Consider the following 19,094-nt stretch of genomic DNA (forward strand, 5'->3'; position numbering starts at 1 on the left):
GAAAAAGACCAGATATTCCTTTCCCTTCCCCTACCCACAACACTTATATTTCTGTTTGTGAATGAACTCTCTGTGCAATGTTGTAGACTGAAACATATGGCTCTACACAAGCAGGAATATGCCTTTGCTGATGCACCTCTAACAACAACATCACTTGGTAGCATCCCAAAGAAGTGTCCTCCAATAGGGTTCCTCAAGCCAGAGTAAAAGCCCAGAGGAAAATCCAATAAAGCATGAGTGACTCTTGTCTGAGTATTATTTCTATTAAACGAAGTGTGCTATCTTCCTCTCTCACTCCATCCTCCTCTTTTTTCCCTTCCTTCCTTTCCTTTGTTGAATCTTTCCTTAGCTCTGGGCAAGACAGGCTGTGGTTTTGACAAATTGCACTGTGCCATTTAACTAGCAAGTCTATGAAGAACACTCTATCGAGGAGCAGGTTATAAATGGTCTATTTCTCTGTAACAGATGTAGTCTGTTAAGCTGTATCAGAAACAATGATGAGAGCCATGTGTACATCCGTGTTTCAGTGTTTCTATGGTCCCTACTATCACAAAACCATATTTATTGAAGGTAATTACCACAACGACAGCCTGAAAGGCAGCAAAATACATCATCCCATATATAGAGGGGAAATAAACACAGTCCAAAGTTTTTAATGCTACTTGTGTCTAACAGTTAGCTTCCACTGACTTCAGAAATGGACACCCAAAATCCATTTTTAGACCTGGATTAAAAAACGTTGCACACTAACTCCACAAAATAGCTTGGCCATTGCAAAGCTGAATAGCACTTTCTACACTTGAGAGACTTTCTGTCTCTTGGAGGAATATGGTTAAGCACTTAATCTATGATATGGATTGCAGCCCAGGTAATACAGCACTTACTGCCCCCAGTTTGTTCCATCTGCTACCTGGGGCTCTCCTGTTCCTTTTGCTCCTTCCCCCAAAGAGGCTGCCAGACTGCCTAATGGACGTGTGTCTCTGTGACTGATCTCTAATGTGACTCCTGAACAGAAGGATTACAATCTTTATAGCACCTTTCTGAGCAAAACCACTTTTAAATCTTAAGAATAAGATGGGACATTTTCCTGAACTGAGAATGACTCCACCTTAGAGTTCTTTCTCTCTGAGGTAGAAAGTAACCTAGCTGAAATAGAATGCAGCTGGCCAGTTTGCTTTTCCTTTTTAATGATATTTCATGTGGTCTTTTCTTCAGTCTACAAGGCTCCTTTGGCTCCTCAATTTCCCAGGGATAACTTCAACATTCCTGATACGTGCTCAGGAATACTTGAAATAAGTATCTGCCAGATTGAATTAGCTACCATTTATCTGACAGATGAATGTCTACCATCCCAAATTAAGGTTATATGACCTTATTATGACACTGATTGTGGCTGGCGTGTTTTGATTCCTGAAGGCCAAGTAAAAATTGTTATGGGGATACATGGAAAAACAGTGACTAGGTAACACACTCCAGTCATTAGCAGTCTGCATATGTTAGAGTTAAGGGTTTTGTGAACCTAACAGTTCTCTGAACAAATGACAGTGAGGCACTTTCTGGCCTGCAGAGTGAATGCAACATACCTGAACTTCTGTGAATGTATTCTCTCCCAACTACAAACTTGTCCTATCTTAATCTTTGGTATTTTTGTACACTTTATGTCAAGATTTTCGATACCTAGCTACTGCATTTCAAACTTAAAGGTGTGTCTGATATCTATATACTGGAAAATATGAATTATTCTGTGATCTTATTGAAATTTGTATGATTGACCCATCTCCCTGTGGGTGTAAGTTGAAATAAAACTATAGGAGTAACTTGACTAATGCATTGTTTTTCTACAAAAATAGAAAGTAATTAATATTTACCATTTCAGCCAAAACCACTGTTTTTTCAGATATCTTTCTCCAGGGGAAAAGAATACAGTAATTTTGTCTTCATACTTAGCTATTAAAAAATCCCAGCAGATGAAGAATGTGACCACAACAGTGATGATAAAGAGTGGCAAGGCTCTCTGAAATTTCAAGCTGCAGGCTGCAATAAGTATTGCCAGGTATGCTGTCACAGAAACAAGAATATACATATCCGTTAGGTTGGTCTTTTAAAAAACAAATCATAAGGATCAAATCTTAAATTTATAGGATGTGATTAAAGTCAGGCCCGTGTTGATCTTTTCAGTGCTTTTCTGACTCTTTGCCGACATACTGAAAAATTTTGCTTTTGTAAATGGTGATGTAGTATGCTCACAATATGAAAGATGGCTTTCATTCTGTTAAAGAAGGTTATATGCTTTGGCCGAGTTCATATCAAACATGTTAACCACTTGAGAAAATTAAATACAAAGAAAAACACGGAACCTCTTTTTCCTGTGTAAAACCTGTGAATTAAGAGCATGAGTCTCATTCCTTCTTTCATAAGAGAATGAGTGTATCCAATAAAACTAGAAAAAAACCCCTGGAAATATGTAAATTGACTGCTTTGATGGCCCTCTGAATTAAGGCTTAAAAGTGAAGCTTAAAAGTAGTTTACTTCTTAAAAAAAGCTGTGAAATTATTTGCCATTTGGCAGTCTCATTGCTGATACATGCTGGCCACAGAAATATTCAGTTCTTGTAAATAACAATTTGATTTTGTCTATGGTAAATAAGGAAGAAAGACTACTTATTTTTGTAAGGCAAGTTGTTTTTTTGTGTAATTACTATATGTAACCCTGACATATCCTTAGCACCCACTTGTTCTCTTGAGCCATGACATGCCTGTACTATGACAAAGCAAGAAAAGCTGATGTTATGAAGACAGCATGCAAACAGTGCTTTTATAACCACTTTCTGGTATGCTGGTGCCTACCTCACCAATGTGTTTCAGTTCTATATGTTCTCAGTGGTAGTAGTAAGAAAATCACAAAAACAAACTTGGTGAAACAAACCAACCTACTGGCTAATTAGGAAAGACAGAAAGAAGAATATCTGAATGATTCTTCAGTGCATGCTGTCATAAACACATTTCCTCTGAAAAACATTTTTTGTGGATATTGAGTGATATGGGTCAGAAAAGAAAACTCCTACTGACTTAAGTTTAGTCCTGTTTGGTGCCTGACTCTTTTCTTTAATGTGATTTCATAGTTTTGGGCAAGTTCCTGAAACTGTAATTTTGGAGGCAGCTGGCAGTGGAGTAGACATAAAGACTGAACTATCCTGCTATCACAAACATAATTGTTAGTCAGAGTAGAAACATGCCAGAGGAGCAGTTTAGCAAGATTTGTGGGTTTTGTTTCGAAATGAGAGGAAGTTTTGCGATCGGTAGTTTTTTTCTGGTACTAAATGCACTTTTAATTCCTTTGAAATGTGTTTTTAAAGACAGACAAGAGTTTTTTGTGTCACATAGAAGACAAGCACAACCTATAATCTCATGCAGGCATATAAATAAAACTTCAGCAACGCTGAGTGTAATATATACTGTACCTGTCATTAAAATTCCATAGATCACATAGTGAATTCTGATTTTATGTTTCTTGTAAAATTCACAGATTTTATCATAGTTCTTTTCTAATTGCCTAGAAAAATAGGAAAAAAATAATGAAGAACAGAAAATGTAAGCTTTTGCTGAAGAAAATTGGGTTAAGTTGGTCAAAATTTCTCCACTGCAGTTGGAACTTGTTAACGGTTAAATTTGGCTCCCCAGGTGCCAAATAAAATTGTGCCCTTTGAGCGAGACTTCTTTGGATTGATGTTGGACAAATAAAAAAGAAAATATGGCAGAAATCTAGCTGGACAATACGTTAATTACAATAGGCCAAAGTCAGCAGGCCAGTTCCACTAGCCCCTGATGTGCAGCAGTTCTGTGAAGGGGTCTGTTAAGGTAGGTACAGATTCTGGGCCCATTAATAGACCCATGAAGTCTGTTAATACAACTGGCCCAGCACTACTATGTGGAGCAGTAGGGTTGGCACAACTGTGAAGGCCTAAGGCTGCATTTTTTGTGTAAAATAACCAATATCCACCCAAAACCTTATTACAGTGGGCATAGATGTTTCTGGATTTTTGAAAATTTGGTTGTGAATTACATTAACTTTACACCTCATCAGCTCATGGAAGTTAAAATTATGTTATATTTGAACATCCTGCTCTAGTATCAGTTCTTCCAACTATTATGTGTTTCACTTTCTTTATTTCCTCACCTCAGTAAAGGTAACACAGAGTGATTTCATGAAGGAGGTTGAAATTTAGAGAAATAGCAGTTAATGGAGTTAATTCAACACAGATTTCCAATTATAAGTATGCTGATGATACAGATGTATTTCAGTTACGAAAGCTGTAGCTACCTACATAAACATCCTCATATTGTGCAAGCTGAAAAAGAAATCACAGCTGTACCTTTGTCATCTCAGAGGTACTGCTTTAGAAAGACATCTCTGAAGCAGTGTCTCACACCCTCATTCTATAAAAACAACATTATATTTAGAAATACTAATTATCCAGACTCTACTTGTTTTGAAACTAGATGCAGTTCGAGTTAGATGCATACCAAAATTCAAAAATACCCTTCTTTTCTGCACTTAAAAGAAAATTGATTAAATTTAAATTAATTTTGGGTGAAATAAGTAATATTAATTTAATTCATATCAGCATTCAAAACAATAGAGCAGGAACACTTGCCTTCAGCAGTAAAAGTGTTATACAATCTCTCAGAAATTGTGATTGCTTTTGATGTTTCAAGTTTAGTTCTGAGAATTCCTGTTGCTTCACAAATCACAGCATCTTTTTTTTTTTAACTTATAAGAACATTAGGTTATCTATCCAATCTCAGCAGAGAGGTTAGACACAACAGAAAAAGAAAAAAAGGAGAAATGAGAGATAGAGGCATGAAAAAGCCAATTACTTTATGAAATTTATGGCTCATTTATCAACCAAGAGAAAAAAGAAATAATATCTACTATCTGTTACTGCTACTTATGAGTCCTTTGGGATTTAAAATTGCTACTTTCAGATTAGAATTTCTTGTAATCTCTTATTTGCTTTAATATATCTACTTTTTGTTTTATTAATTTAGGTTATTATTACTTTGGTGGTCTTTTGGCACCAAAAGATCTTAAATATCCAGACATATGTCATAAATATGCAGCTCCCTTCTGAAAGAAGACAGAAAAAAATCTTCCTTATGAAATCTGGTTAATTTACTAAGGAAATATTATTTCCTAAAAGCTGATCCTAGAGTCTTGAAATGCAGCACATTGCTGATGGTTTTTACTTAACCGAAGATGTTGAAAAAACAGATCTCACTTAAGCACATTACTATGAAATATTTGTTTATGCCAAAACTATTCTTGTTTGCATTTCACAACTCAGAAATCTATTTTCTATTGCACATGTACTCCAGAAGTGAATGTTAAAACCTTGCACTTGTAGTGAATCATTATCAATGGACTGATCTTTCAAAGGGGCTGTCTCAGACCACAGGCTATTCAGTACTATCTGTCATTGAAACAAGATAATAACACAAATGAAGATTCAGCATGACAGAAAAAAAAATACAAGAAAACTACATCAAAATATAATTTTAAGTATTGTATATTCTATAGAGGGTTTCTTGTTTTCTCAAAAAAAAAAAGGCAAAAAATCAAAAAACCTAATCCTCGAGTAAAATGTAGATGTATGTTTTTGCTCTGTGGTCACTTGGAAACAGTGCAAAGGAAGTGTAATAATTTTGCTCCATCAAAATGGCTTTTCCCACAGCTGTTCTGTTCTTATTTTGCATGAGGGTAAATGACTATGCAAACTGAAAGACAATAGTGAATCTTTAACTTTCTGAAAGAGACCGCTGTTTAACTGTGTTTTAAAGAGACCTTACTTTAAAAAACTGTTATGGAAATGCTGGAAAAGTAGTTATTGTGCAAAAATTAAAAATACTGCTCCTTTAATTTGCAAAGCTTTAAAAGGATAATTCCACAATCACCTACGTCAGTTGTAAGGTATAATAATTTTAAACATGCTGTGTTCCTGTATTACACAAATTGCTAGGTGATACAAACATCTATGCAGCATAGGGGTATGGCAGTGAAATTCAGAGCTGTCACTCCAGAAGCAGAAACACTAGCAGCTTTTTGCTTAGGCCAGGATGAAGTGAGTGCAAAACTTACTCATTTGTAATGCATACCCTTTCAAGCGTGGTTGCTCATCATCTACTGAGGCACATTTGTTTTCAAGCAGATCACTCTCAATATTGATGTATTCATCCCCCTGGAAAACAGATCCATGCTGAGGTTGTGAGAGGGGTGCATGCTTGTTAAACAAGGTATAAAAGACATCCCAACTGGCACATTGCTGAAGCAGTTTCAAGTTTCTAGTCTGCACTGTGTGCATGGCTCCAGCTCTCTTGTCTGCCACCAACTCTGTGACCAGTATCAGGCAAACCTAGTGTTTAGCTGTGAACGTTCTCAAGCCATCCGCACCATTTTCAAAAGGGAAATAAAAGGGGGAAGACATACCAGTGTTACTCAGAGTTGAAGAGGGTGGGGTCCCATACAGAGTACCACTGCAGAGAGGCAAAAAGCAAGAGCTGCAGAGCAGCGGGTAGGGACAGCAGAGCTGCTATTTAGCCAGCTTGCCCAGCACCTCATGTAGACATTCCAAACTTCAATATGGATGGAACTCTTGTGTAGAGATAAGGGTTAAATTGAGAGAAGCTTACTGTTTAAAAAATTTAACTAAGTGAAGAGATTTACTCTTAAGAAAGGCTGCTCTGAAAGGATAATAACTAACAATCTTTTAAAGAGAGCTATCATCCACAGGCTTTGTAGCAGAAACACAAAACTTGGCCAGATAGTGCACTTTCATCTGGAAAATAGATTTTTGCTATCTGAATCCACGTAAGCCTGGCCACATTATAGCTTTTGAGCAACTACAGGCTGACATCCACCCTGTTTGAAGACTGTCTTGAGGTGGCCAGGAGCAGCACAACCCCCACAAGCTCCTTGGCACACCCAAGGGGGCTGCCAAGCCCACACTACGTTACTTCCCCCATCACTGTCCAGCAGGGCACAGGGAAAGGCCCTGTCCCACAGCTACAGCCCTCCATGCTCATGGTGGGGCCTATGGAGGGGTTGATGACCCAGGGTAGGTGACCATTGCATTCAGACAGCGGTGTACCCAGTTGGGGCCTGGGTGCCACGCTCGTCCCTCCTCCTTTGAATGCTGTGGCAGGGCAGCATGACCAGCTGCTTGCCCCGCAGTGCCCGGCCAGCACCGGGGTGCCTGATCGAGTGGACATGTTCTACCCTCTTGAGAGGAGTGGCCCACAGTACCCCCAGGCACTTTTGGAACAGTGGCAATCTGCAAGTAGGTTTACCTTTTCTTTTTCTGCCACTGTTGTTTCTAACTCCATCTCCCAATCTGCTGTGGAAAGCAAGGCCCACCACAGACCTTGCCCTGGCCCCTGCATTCTGTCTGGATTTCCTGCTGCAGGGGCTGCCGGAAGTCCTGGAAAGCCCTCAGATAGTTGCTAGGAAAAGATTTGAACCACAGTCTTAGAACAGCCTATGTTAGAAGGGACCACAAGATCATCTAGTTCCAACCTCCCTGCCATGGGGAGGGACACCTTCCACTAGATCAGATTGCTCAAAGTTTCAGTCATCTTGGCCTTGAACACCTCTGGGGATGGGGCATCCACAACTTCTCTGAGCAAACTGTTCCAGTGCCTCACCACCCTCACAGTAAATAATTTCTTCCTGATACCTCATCTAAACCCACCCTTCTTCACTGTCCTATCATTACCCTTATGAACAGTTGTTCTCCCCCATTTTTTTAGAAGCCCGGTTTAAGTGCAGAAAGGCTGCAGTGGGATCTTCCCAATGCCTTCTCTTCTCCCAGCTAAACAACCTCATCACTGTCAGCCTGTCAAATGTCTTCAGACTTTGAATGGTCTGAAATATGGAGAGAGTGGAGCGGTACATTTGTGGAAGCTGCTGTTCATTCCCCTAGGGAAAGCTGAGCCTGACACGAAGAGGAGTCTCTTGCTCCTCTTGACTGCAGTTTTTGAAGGGTGCGTGTGGAAGAGTTGTGTAGCTCTGTGAAGCTGCACTGATACTTATGGCTGATTTTTGCTAAACTGAATTTGTTTCTCTCTTTTGTCTTGACTGTGAGATAAAGAAAAATGCCTACTAAGTTGCTATTATTTTTAGTAACTGGCAGTAACTCTTCTCATTGGTTGCAGGAGTTAGGCTTGTCATCTGAGGGACAAAGAGTGCTGATAGTATGTAAATATCATTTATTCCTGGGCTTAAGTTTGGGGTTTGTTGCATAGAAGCGTTTCTCACAGATTTTTGAACCTACATTATAAACCAGGAGAGTCCCATCCCTCTGTGTTGAAGAGCCATGCTTTCACATTTACAGGCATCTATAGTCTCTTTGGCACTATGTCCACTCTCCCAGTCACAGCCTGAAGCTCATGTCCTCCAGGTATTTCCTTCATCCCCACCACCATCTCCAGTGCCCCTACTTCACGTGCTGACAAGGTCAGACCATGCTCCCCCATCACTTTCCCCCATGCCACTGCATACTCCCTGGGCTTGGATCACCCACAGCTTGGGCTCTGGTTCTTTGACTTTGTGAAATATATGGTTTGTCTTGAGAATATAACCTATTTTTCCTTTCAAGTATTTCAATTAAAAAAAATCAATCCAAATATTTTCACATTTTTTACAATGTATTTAAATATGCTCAGAATATTATTATGTCACTATTTTACTATCACAAATACTTTCCTACATTGACATTAAAAGGTGTTCAGAAAATCTGAAATAAAAGACAACTTTGTGTGAAACTAGGCAGATACACAAGGAAAATGGATCCAAACCCCTTTTCTTCTTCTGTTTTTTTCTAGCGGACAAACATAATATCAGATCTGGCTCTTGGTGAGTGTTGGCCCCTGCTGAGGGTAACCCAAGGGCTGTGTGGAGCTTATAGACTTCTGCCAGCTAGGCTCAAGCAAAATTCATACGCTGCAGACCCTCAAAATAAATTTTTATGCATCAGTCACAGTATGCCTGGGAAAGTGTCAATGTGGGTATGCTCATCTCTGCTAAACTTTCACCAAGTAGAGGCTGAATGCTTTCAGATGGAGTCTTTCAGTTGGAAATTGGTTTTTCTGATAAAAATCAAGTTTCATTGACTGCCACTATTTTCTCCAATTTTCTACAGTTTCAAGCAATTCTGAAAGTCCTTTTTTTTTCTTTTTGTTTTAAAAATTTCCTTTTTTTCTGGCTTTTTTTTTGAAGAGAAAATTATAGGTGTCGTCTACAACCTTTCTCTCCTAAGATCTCAGATCCCAGTCTAGTTCCCAGGACTGCATATCAGAACACTCCAAGTGATCCTTTCTACTACTGTATATCTGGAATTACTTTAACTTTGAAATCAGGGGCATTACTTTGGCAGCATGCTTTTGCTGCCTCTGATTATAGCCAGAAAAAACAATGGAAGATAGAAATTACTACCACTGCATCAGGTATTTCTTATGTGCTCATTCAAGTACCATCACCAAAATTGGCAAGTAGATATGATTACAACATAATGGAACATTTAGAATAGAAGTTTATTTCTGAACTGGATGTGAAAATGTTAATGCTAGACTCTAGTGAAACACCTGTGGGTTTTTTTAACCTGACTCTCATGTTTTCATAGTGAGCTACTCACTGTCTGGGTTTAAACAAACATACAGTTAAAAGAAGCTAAAATGAATATTTATATTATTAAAGTAATCTGTAATGTGTTTTTTTCTTCCTTCTCTGGTCAGTTTTACACTGGAGCTATTGTCCCAAGTTTATGTTTGTCTGAAATTTCCCCTATTTTGGATGTTCATTTAATAATTAAATATTACTGAATTTATTATTAAATATTTAATAATATGTATTCTCTGTCAGACTGAAAGATTGTATCACTAAACCCATTGTTTAAAGATTCTCCTTTTCTACCTTCTCATGAGAAAATGGTTCTATGTCAACTCCATGTCCACAGTATTCCCTCTGACTGCCATTTCTCATGCCTCTTTTGTGTCTTGTATGAAGCCATTATGACAAAAGAATACATTTTTTCTGAACCCTATACATCCTGATATTTTAACATGTTTTTACCTAGATGTATTTTTGAGAACAGAACTCAGAAGTTATAAACAGAAGTTTATACACTTCAAATGAAATTCAAATTTTGTTAAAATATTTGTCTTGGTTGTGTTATCACAGCCAATTACTGAAATCGAATTTTAGATCTGCGAAGTTACATAAAGTTATTTGGGAAAAAAAAAAAAAAAAGAAAGAAAAAACCATACCTGATTAGTGTGTCCTGTTCTTTTATTTTGTGAATTCTTGATTTTCTGTGAACTGTCTCCAAGGCCTTTGAGATTTGTAGTATCCACACTTTCACTGTCATTCTAGAACATGACAAGACCAGAAATTGTGTTGGCTCAAATCAGAAGCTGAAAGCCTTTCTCATATGTGGTAAGAAATGATGTATGCTCTGATGCCTGTACTTCCAAATGAACAAGTGAATAGATGAAGTAAATGGCCTCAAGTTGCACCAGCAGAGGTTTAGATTAAATACTGGGAAATATTTCTTCGCTGAAAGGGTGGTCGGGCACTGGAACAGGCTGCCCAGGGAAGTGGTGGAATGACCAGGCCTAAAGTGTTCCAAAAACCTGTAGATGTGGCACTTTGGGGTTGTGGTTAAGTGGTGAAAACGGTGGAGCTAGGTTAATGGTTGGACTTGATGATCTCAGCGGTCTTTTACAGTCTAAATGATTCTACAATTCTGTGTATTTCTTTACTAGTACAGGGAGCCCAAAACTCGGTGTACAGAGCTTGACTCTTCCAGTCCCTGCACTATTGCACAAAGCTGCATCAGCCATGGATGGTGCTCAGTGAAACAGGAGGCTAGGCCCAAAAGAGTTAACTAAGAAATTTGGGCCTGCAAACAAGCTACCAACATCCAAAACGATCTGTGCTTGTTCTGTTCTACTTACTGGACCAAAGCTTCAGAGAATTGTACAAGAACATGTAAGAGGCCTAGAAGCAATAAATTAGAAATATAACAGGATCAGGTAGACATTTGAATAGGAGAAATAGGCTGGGAGCCAGGGCTTTTTCCAAGCTTCAGTGAGCGGGTCAAGAACAATGGAAGAGAAGAAGGGTCAGGCTGAGGAAGATGAGTTTAAGCCCCCAGACCCACCAAAATTGAGGGCCAAGAGAAGCACTGCCCCAAGCCCCGCCTGAGCTCCACCTATACTCCGCCTGTTATTAATATGCATAGATAGATGTTGTAATCACTTGAATATGCATTTAATCACATCTGAAGATTGTATGAAAATGCTGATTTTGTGTGAAGCCTTTGAGCAAGTTTGTCCAGCGCGAGCTGGCTTGCTCCCAACGTTGAATAAACAAATACCTTGCTGCTTAAAGATAAAAAGTCTCTGAGCAGTTTCTCAGACCTATTTTTCAGATTCACAGTTAATGGGTATCTGCTATTTTCTTGACTAAACTCACATGTCCTCAGGCTGCTGCCCTTTGTCTCAGAACTGGTTCAACAAGTTAACAAAGATCCTGCCTTCCTCCTCATCAGGGGCAAAATGGACTATTTGGGCCTTTCCTGGTTGTTAGTACCTTTGCTCTGGTATATATACTCCTTATGCACACGCAGTACATGTGTATTTTTAAAAAAATATGTACTTCTATTGCTCTTGGAATAAAACGCTCAGGGTGTCTTTAAAGAGAGGAGTTAGCTTTACTGCATTAATCCTCTGAGGTATAGCTTTTATCAGAGTATACTGAGACAGCCATAACCAGTTCCACTATTTCTAATTTTTTTAAAAAATAAATTCTGAAGCTGAGTTTTCTTGTTTCTTAATGTTATGAAGGATCCATTATCTCTGTTTAATGGTCCTTAAAGGTCTAGTTCTTATTTTGGTTTTGTAAGAAAGCTGCTTAAACAAAATATCAGGTTATGAATGTTTTATATTTCAGTGATTTCTTATGGCAGCAGTTACAGTACAGCCATGTCACTGGGTTTTATTGCATTAACTATCTCATTATTTGCATTTAGCCTTATAATAAAACAATCACTTCCAAATGAACAACACAAAATAAGCATAATTATAGTAAATTATGATAAAGGCAGGAATAAGCAGTACTACTAAAAATAAATTGAATTTTCCCTTTTAGCAGACACATGACCTTAGAAACAACTGGAACACTGTTCAGTAACATATTCTCCTTAAAGTCACTTTAACTTTAAACCTGATAAAAAAACCCCTGTTTCAGTAAAAGTGGTTCTGTAACCCTGAGTGTCTGGGGGAGAGAGGAGTCACAATTAGCTGTTTACTCATGTGTTGTGGTCTTGATACATTAGTTCCCTTCCTTCTAAGAGAAGAGTATCTTTTCATTCCTTTAAGAGGGAGGTATTTCTTTTTTTGTCGTTTGCCTTCTAACCGTGCTGTCACAGGAGTTTTCTGTAGCTACCCCTGCAGTTGACAACAAAAGCATCTACTGAACACTGCATACAAGGGGGAAAAAAATAATCAAAAGAAGCAGTGATTAACTGTAACATTGAGAAATAATATATTAAAAATACTACAGGACAGCATAGTGAAGTCAAAGTGGTATGGTTCTGTGTAACTGACACACGTGCCTCTGAGAATAGTCTCTGAAGATCTCTACACTTCTTGCTGAGCAAGAAAAAGTAGAGATTTCTTGGGACTTTTGTCAGTGAACATGTGAAAAACAGTAAGCATGTGAGTTGCTATCTATGAACTACGGAAGTACAGAATAATTTGCATTTGGATAAATCTCTAGAAGTCGCTTTGTCCAATGCACCATTCAGCTGCAATAGTTACATAACAGTTTCATTAATATTTTAGGCCACAACTGAAGAATTACAGAATTGATCCATCTATTTTAAATGTTTACAATATGAAAATTGGTATGAAGTAAGTGCTTCTGCTTTCATACGCTGCTTTACTTTTCCTGACTGGAATTCCCCTCTTGCAAAATATTAAAGAGCAAGAGCATTGCCATGTAAGTGAAGCACTCTTTCAAAGTTTTTTTAGTTCCCTCATGTTGAGCTGTTCATTTGCCAAGTCTTTTTGCATGACCACATTCATTGCCCTTCCCTGCCATCGTCCCCAACTTTTGAAGGAGGATGTGATTTAGGTAAGATATTCATTGCTTAATACTGTAAGACCCTGTTATCTTGAAGGAATTCAAGTGTTCACTTTTTGTGCAAGAAAAATTTAGATACAAGAAATAGGAAAAAATTATGAGATTGATTACTTCTCACTGACTTCTACTATGAAGTGATTTATTTGTCTATATGCAGAAGTTTACTTATTTCCTGCTGTGTCTTATTTTCTCTAGGGAGTAGCTTACATATTGAGTCAGAGATAGACAGTGTAAATGTAATTGTGAACACCTTCTGATGTTCCAGGAAAAAAACCCAAACCAACTAAACCAACCAGAAAACCAAAACCAAAACACCTGGGTCAGACCAGGTTTCATTGTTGGATAGCTCAGTGATTTGGCATTTGAATTATTTAAATCGGAGAGGATTTGCAGGCTCTTGCAAAACTCTGCAACATACAGGAAAGGAAGAACCTGGATTCCCTGCACACGGCCCAGGTGACCTAGGCTGCGCAAGGTAAAGGTTAACCCAGATCACTCTACTGTGCTCCACAGAGACTGCTGAGGAAAAAGGTGATTTTCAGCTTATGTTATTCAAGGGCATTCAACGACCTTCCAGCTAGGAAAGGGCTCCTCTCCTTTTTGCGTTTATACGCACAGACTTTGGAAGCCGATGGCACTAGCCTAGGCACACATTTTGTGTGAAAACACGATGCCTTCTCAGATGACCCAGGAAAATGACCTAACCAGTGGGCTATCATGTTTTAAGGGAGTTATCTCTCTGTCTCCTCTTGGAGCTGTCCCACTTAGTGTGGATTGTTAACTATTGACTGAAGCAGGACTTGACCCTGACACGCCTACATTCCGCAAATATTCCCTTACCAGCAGACTCTCACACCAGTCTATTGCTTATCTGTCTCTATAGCGCAGTGAATAAATATACAGAGTGGCTGGATGTCCCTGATGTTATGTAATATTCCACATGCCTAGCTCCTACGAAGACCTTTCTATGTTATTCGAATAGTGTCGGCTGATATTCCAATCCACTACCCACTTCCTGCTAGCTAAGCTCAGGTAGGGATGAGAGGCTGCAGAGGAGAGCAAGGTGTTGCTTTGCTAACATAGCACCCTTCAGGATACTTAAAAGCCACTGTGTCCCCCCGACCTATTGCACCTTCGGCAACAAGTACAGTGACACAGCTTGGCCGTGGCTTCGCAAATTTTTGTTTGTCCCTGCTCTAATTTCAGTGAAAGCACACGGATGCCAGGCACTGAGAAACAATAACTAACTCAGTTTTCTTGGGATTGGGTTTTTTGGTTTGGGTTTGTTTTTTGTTTGTTTTTGTTTGGGGTTTTTTTTGTGTGTGTGTGTGTTTCTGCTTTTGAAATCTTCATTTTTCAAATGGCTTTTAATACTATTTTATGCACATAAAATGCAGAATCTTTTGGGTTGGCTCTCTACCTTCTCTCTTGGGAGCAGAACAAGACAATTGCACTTATTTTATGCCTCGGAGAATGATATGCCCCACTGATTAAACTATTATTTTTCTCGTGTTATTAATATACATTGTTTTGATGAGTTATATGTCTGTTGCATAATGATGACCCTTCTCTTCAACAGAACAGTAAATCACCTATCCTCAGGAAAAACAAGCAAAGGGTACAGCAGCTGGAAAAGCTAGTGTGGTCCATCAGCCTATGAAATATTACTGAGTCAGGAGACTTTTCAAAGATAGCTGCATGCCGGGCAGCAGATGAAGGCAGTGAGCGGAGCATACTCCTGAATGTGTCAGTTGTGCTCCAGCTTTTCTTACAAGAGCCGTGTACTTTGGCAGGATATCAGAGCAAAGCATGTAAAGTGTGAAATATCTGCAAGTAGAGAGCAGAAATTGCTTTTTCTTTTTTCAGGAACTGAATTAAGCATTGTTCATTGGTTTTAAGTCCTTTCTCTTCCCCACAAACAAAGGAAACTATGCTTACCTGGAAGGCCAAATTGTGCACTCCTGAGGGATCACAGTTGGTCTCCGTCAGCTCCATGTGCCTAATCTGGGCAGGAGAGTTTTGGGGGAGTGTTGAAAGCTACTTGCAGCACAGGACAACAGCAGCCAGAATCTGGTTAATCCATCCACAGAACAGGTATCACTTGAAGCCTAGTTAGCTGGAGGCTCTCTCAGATTACTCTTGATCACTCTTAGCTCCACCTTCTCGCTCCCCTGGTACAGCCTTTCTGGCCAGCATGAAAAATGGCATTCAGTGTTTTCAGAGACAAGAAGGGAGGATACCTAGGGGCACCAGAAATATATCTTACCGGGTATATCTCTGGGTGAGTCCAAAGGCAAATGTATGTACTCATAAGACTTCTGGCTTTCCTCGCTTGTATAGGGAAAATCTTCCACACTCAGATTTTGAGAGGTCAACACAGTTTTAGTCTTTTTTACAGGTATTCTCAAGTAACTATTTTTGTGAAATTATTGTAGCTCTATTTTTATAGTAGTTAAGGAGTTCACTCAGGAAGAGAAAAAATCAGAATGAGAACAACTCCCAAAACTCTTACAAATACTGGTAATGCATTTTCAGTTGGCATCCTGTATTTTATGGCATGGAATCATTTGTTTATCTGTCCATAGATTGCTAACCTTTAACCAGAGAGTTTTTCTAACACTTTTCAGGCTTGCTATTTGCAGTATTGCAAATATGCATTCTTAGAAGTATCAGCTGGGTCTCTTCCCCATGTTTTTTGTTGACTATGGACTTTGTGTATACAGATTGTTCTAAGTCTTGAAAACAGTAGCACTATTACAGACACTAATGTCAGACAGGATTTGTGTGAATATAAATTTTGCCTTTAAGAGCAACGAAAATGATAGCGTTCTGTTTCTTTGAAATACAGCAAAGTATATTCATGTATTCATTAGGTGCCTGCATTCATGTCTTTCTACACAGATTGAAACTGTCATGAGTTATGCCTCATCCTGTGAAAAACAAAATATTATGCCCTGTTTTACGTTTAAAGATGGAATGGATTAGCAGGACTGAATATATTATTTGGAATAAAGAACAATTACATGAAAAATAAGATGTGTCTTTCTGAGGAATCCTCCAACTATGTTTTACTAATATTATAAATCATACTGTTGCAATATATATTTTATGAATCTCATAACTATTGCTCAAGAGGGAGAGATAGTTGGGGGTTTTTTTCAGTAAGAAGTGCATGACTTTTAATAATTTATTACGGTTTTCAATGTTCAGAATATTTTTGGTGCCCCAGGTTTTGGAATCAGCATGTTTGTTGCTATTTGTATTTTCCCTCTGAATAGAGGAAATTCTCTGACTAATTGATTCCCTGCACAATACTCTCCAGCAAGAAATAGCTGAAAATACCTTTAACAAGTTTGAGTATAAGTGCCTGCTGATTACTGCATACCTCAGCTGTTTTTATCTTCCTTTCTTCCTTCTCTCCTCCTTCCAATTTTGAACATGCTTTTACTATTAGAAGGCAGAGAAAACAAAGCAATGAATTATTTTCAAATCTGCTCCACGCAGTTTTAAAATATGTAATCTTCACTTGCATGGTTTGAAGAAAGGTCTACCCTGCTAACTATTACAAGATATGAGTATTTTCTGTTATTGTTCCTCTTCTTCTGACAACCCATTATAGTTTTCAAAACTTGTTTTCTCATTGAAAAATCTCAGAATAACACTGACTCAATAATTTCAGTGCAGTTTTCTCCTCTGAATTATATTTTATGTTAAAAAACTCAGAGGATATTGAAAAAAAAATCCACACATCCAAGACAAGTCCTGAGATCACTGTAAAGAGAATGAAATATGCCATTTCTCTGTGGACAGAGGACCATACAGTTAAAGAAAAGGTGGAAACTCGCTGATATTTTTTGACAGGAATATATTTATATATATATGAATTTTATATGTATATATATATATATATATGTATTAAAAATATTGGTCAGAAATATATTTAGTGTTTGACTAACAGCAAAACCCCTTCCTGTTTCTAGTTAGTTTAAATATTTACATGAACACATGGGTGAACTCCTTAACTACTATAAAAATGTCGTGCAGCTTGGTTAGGCCAGAAAGGCTTTTTTGGGTAGTATAGAAATATTAATCAACAGCACTGCTTACAGTATAAACATCAGGCAAATACATAGCAATGTGATTCATGCTAATTTGCTAGATGCATAGAAAAGATGAGCAGGAATATTAAAAACAAGTAAAATATCTAAAAAAGAGTAGAGTCATTCTGTTTTTTTTCATTGTTGAACTGTGGGAAGCAACTTCATAGTTAGGACATGTAAAGTTGTTCAAAAAGTCAAATTTTTTACATACTTAATTGATCCTATTAATTATCTATAGTTGTGCTAATAATACTCAGCTGTGGTTTCGAACATTTCATTTCAAAGTTTCAAAAGCTTTGAGATAAACCAATCTCAGTCTCTCTTACATGCTCTGAGTAAACTGCTCCTCAGTGGAAAGGTCAATGAAAGAAAAACATGATTATCACTGACAAACGGTTGGCAAATAGAAGGTTAGTTCCTTTACATTTTGCTATATATCCTAACCTTTATTTAGCCAGTCCTGCTTATCCCTCTACTGACTTCTTTAAGTGAAAAAGATGTCTTCCATATTTGAAAAGACACGGACCAAAAAAAATGTATTTTGTTAACATCTATAATCCCCAATCTCAAGTGTTTGCAGTATGGCCCATTCAGTTTTTAGAAATACTTTCATTTTGATACTAATGTAAAAGATAAACTCTAAACCTCCACATTATCACGAGAATGAAGGACGTAGGGAAGAAAATACTATTTTGGGGGGAAAGAAATATAATTTTATGTGTGTAAAATTGTCCCTCAACACATACTTTTCTTGGAAAATATGACTTTGGGACTCATTTTTAGCAGAGGGAAACTTCCCCTCCCGGTTTTCCAGGAGGTTTTCCTGGTCCTGCATTCTTAGGGAAAAGGGGACAGTGAAAAGCTCTTTGCCAGATAAAGAAAAAAGCCATAAAAAAATCAGAATGCTGTCAAGTGTGATGAAATCCGGGCACTTGTATACAAAGTGACTGTAAATGAGGTGGCTGAGTGGCCTTCTTCCCTCCCAGGCTGGGCTGTGAGTTCAGTTTTTGGTCCTCACTAGTCACAGCCTCTTGCCCAGTAAATCTCCAGCCCCTATTCTGGCTCCCAGCTCTCCTGGGATCTTTTCAAATCTGTACGATTTTGAGCAGATTTGTTATCTTCCTTCTTTATTTTCTCTTGGTCACTTCCTGGTTTTTCTGTGGCAGTAGAAATGAAACTGTTTCATGCTTACCAGTTGTCCTACAGTTCCCCTTCACTAAAGGAAACGCTGTAAAAAAGTGCATGTTTGACAAATGTAATGAACTAGGGAGGAAGAAAAACCTTAGAGGAAAGTCAAGGGCCTTTGAGAACTATTGTATTCTCCCTTGTGACAAATACCCATGTAAGGCTAAACAAAAGGAATCTTATACCTATTGATTCTCAGAGAGTAGCAGTAAGTTCGGAAGAGTTCAAAGTGACCATCCCAGAGGGAGGAGGCTTTCTGAGAAACATAGAAAAAGGATTTTATGTCATACCTTAATTGTGTGATACAAGGGCTAAGTAAAAGAAAATAACACTACATAGATGCTTCCATAGCATGTTCATGTGAACATGGAATGAAAACAAACAAACAAATAAAAGCATATAAAAGAAGAAACTTATACACTTAAAGGTAATAGAAAGGTTTACTTTAAAGAATACTAATAAGGAAACTACCTAATAAGGTAGAGATCTTAACTAGGTTCAATGACTGTTTCAAAAGTGTTTGGCCATCTGCAGGTGGAAGCTTCTATGTGAACATGGGCTCAAAGACAGAAAAATGCTATTAGGCTTACAAAGTTGTCTTTTAATGTCTTA

General features: G+C 38.2%; 1 protein-coding gene across 1 annotated transcript in view; it reads right to left on the reverse strand.

The window, feature by feature from the left end:
- Positions 1 to 15,391, reverse strand: part of SLC28A3 (solute carrier family 28 member 3) — a 34,711-nt gene extending 19,320 nt beyond the window's left edge. Inside the window, exons 1-5 of the mRNA XM_017806057.1 lie at positions 15,136 to 15,391; positions 10,317 to 10,418; positions 6,153 to 6,235; positions 3,461 to 3,552; positions 1,869 to 2,058 (exon numbers count right to left, since the gene is read on the reverse strand). Of these exons, the coding sequence (XP_017661546.1) occupies positions 1,869 to 2,058; positions 3,461 to 3,552; positions 6,153 to 6,235; positions 10,317 to 10,418; positions 15,136 to 15,192 (524 nt within the window). The 5' untranslated portion in view covers positions 15,193 to 15,391. The remainder of the gene's footprint in view (positions 1 to 1,868; positions 2,059 to 3,460; positions 3,553 to 6,152; positions 6,236 to 10,316; positions 10,419 to 15,135) is intronic.
- Positions 15,392 to 19,094: the final 3,703 nt, after the last annotated feature.

Source organism: Lepidothrix coronata, unplaced genomic scaffold, assembly GCF_001604755.1.
Source record: "Lepidothrix coronata isolate B3197 unplaced genomic scaffold, Lepidothrix_coronata-1.0 Scaffold14, whole genome shotgun sequence".
Lineage (NCBI taxonomy): Eukaryota > Metazoa > Chordata > Aves > Passeriformes > Pipridae > Lepidothrix > Lepidothrix coronata.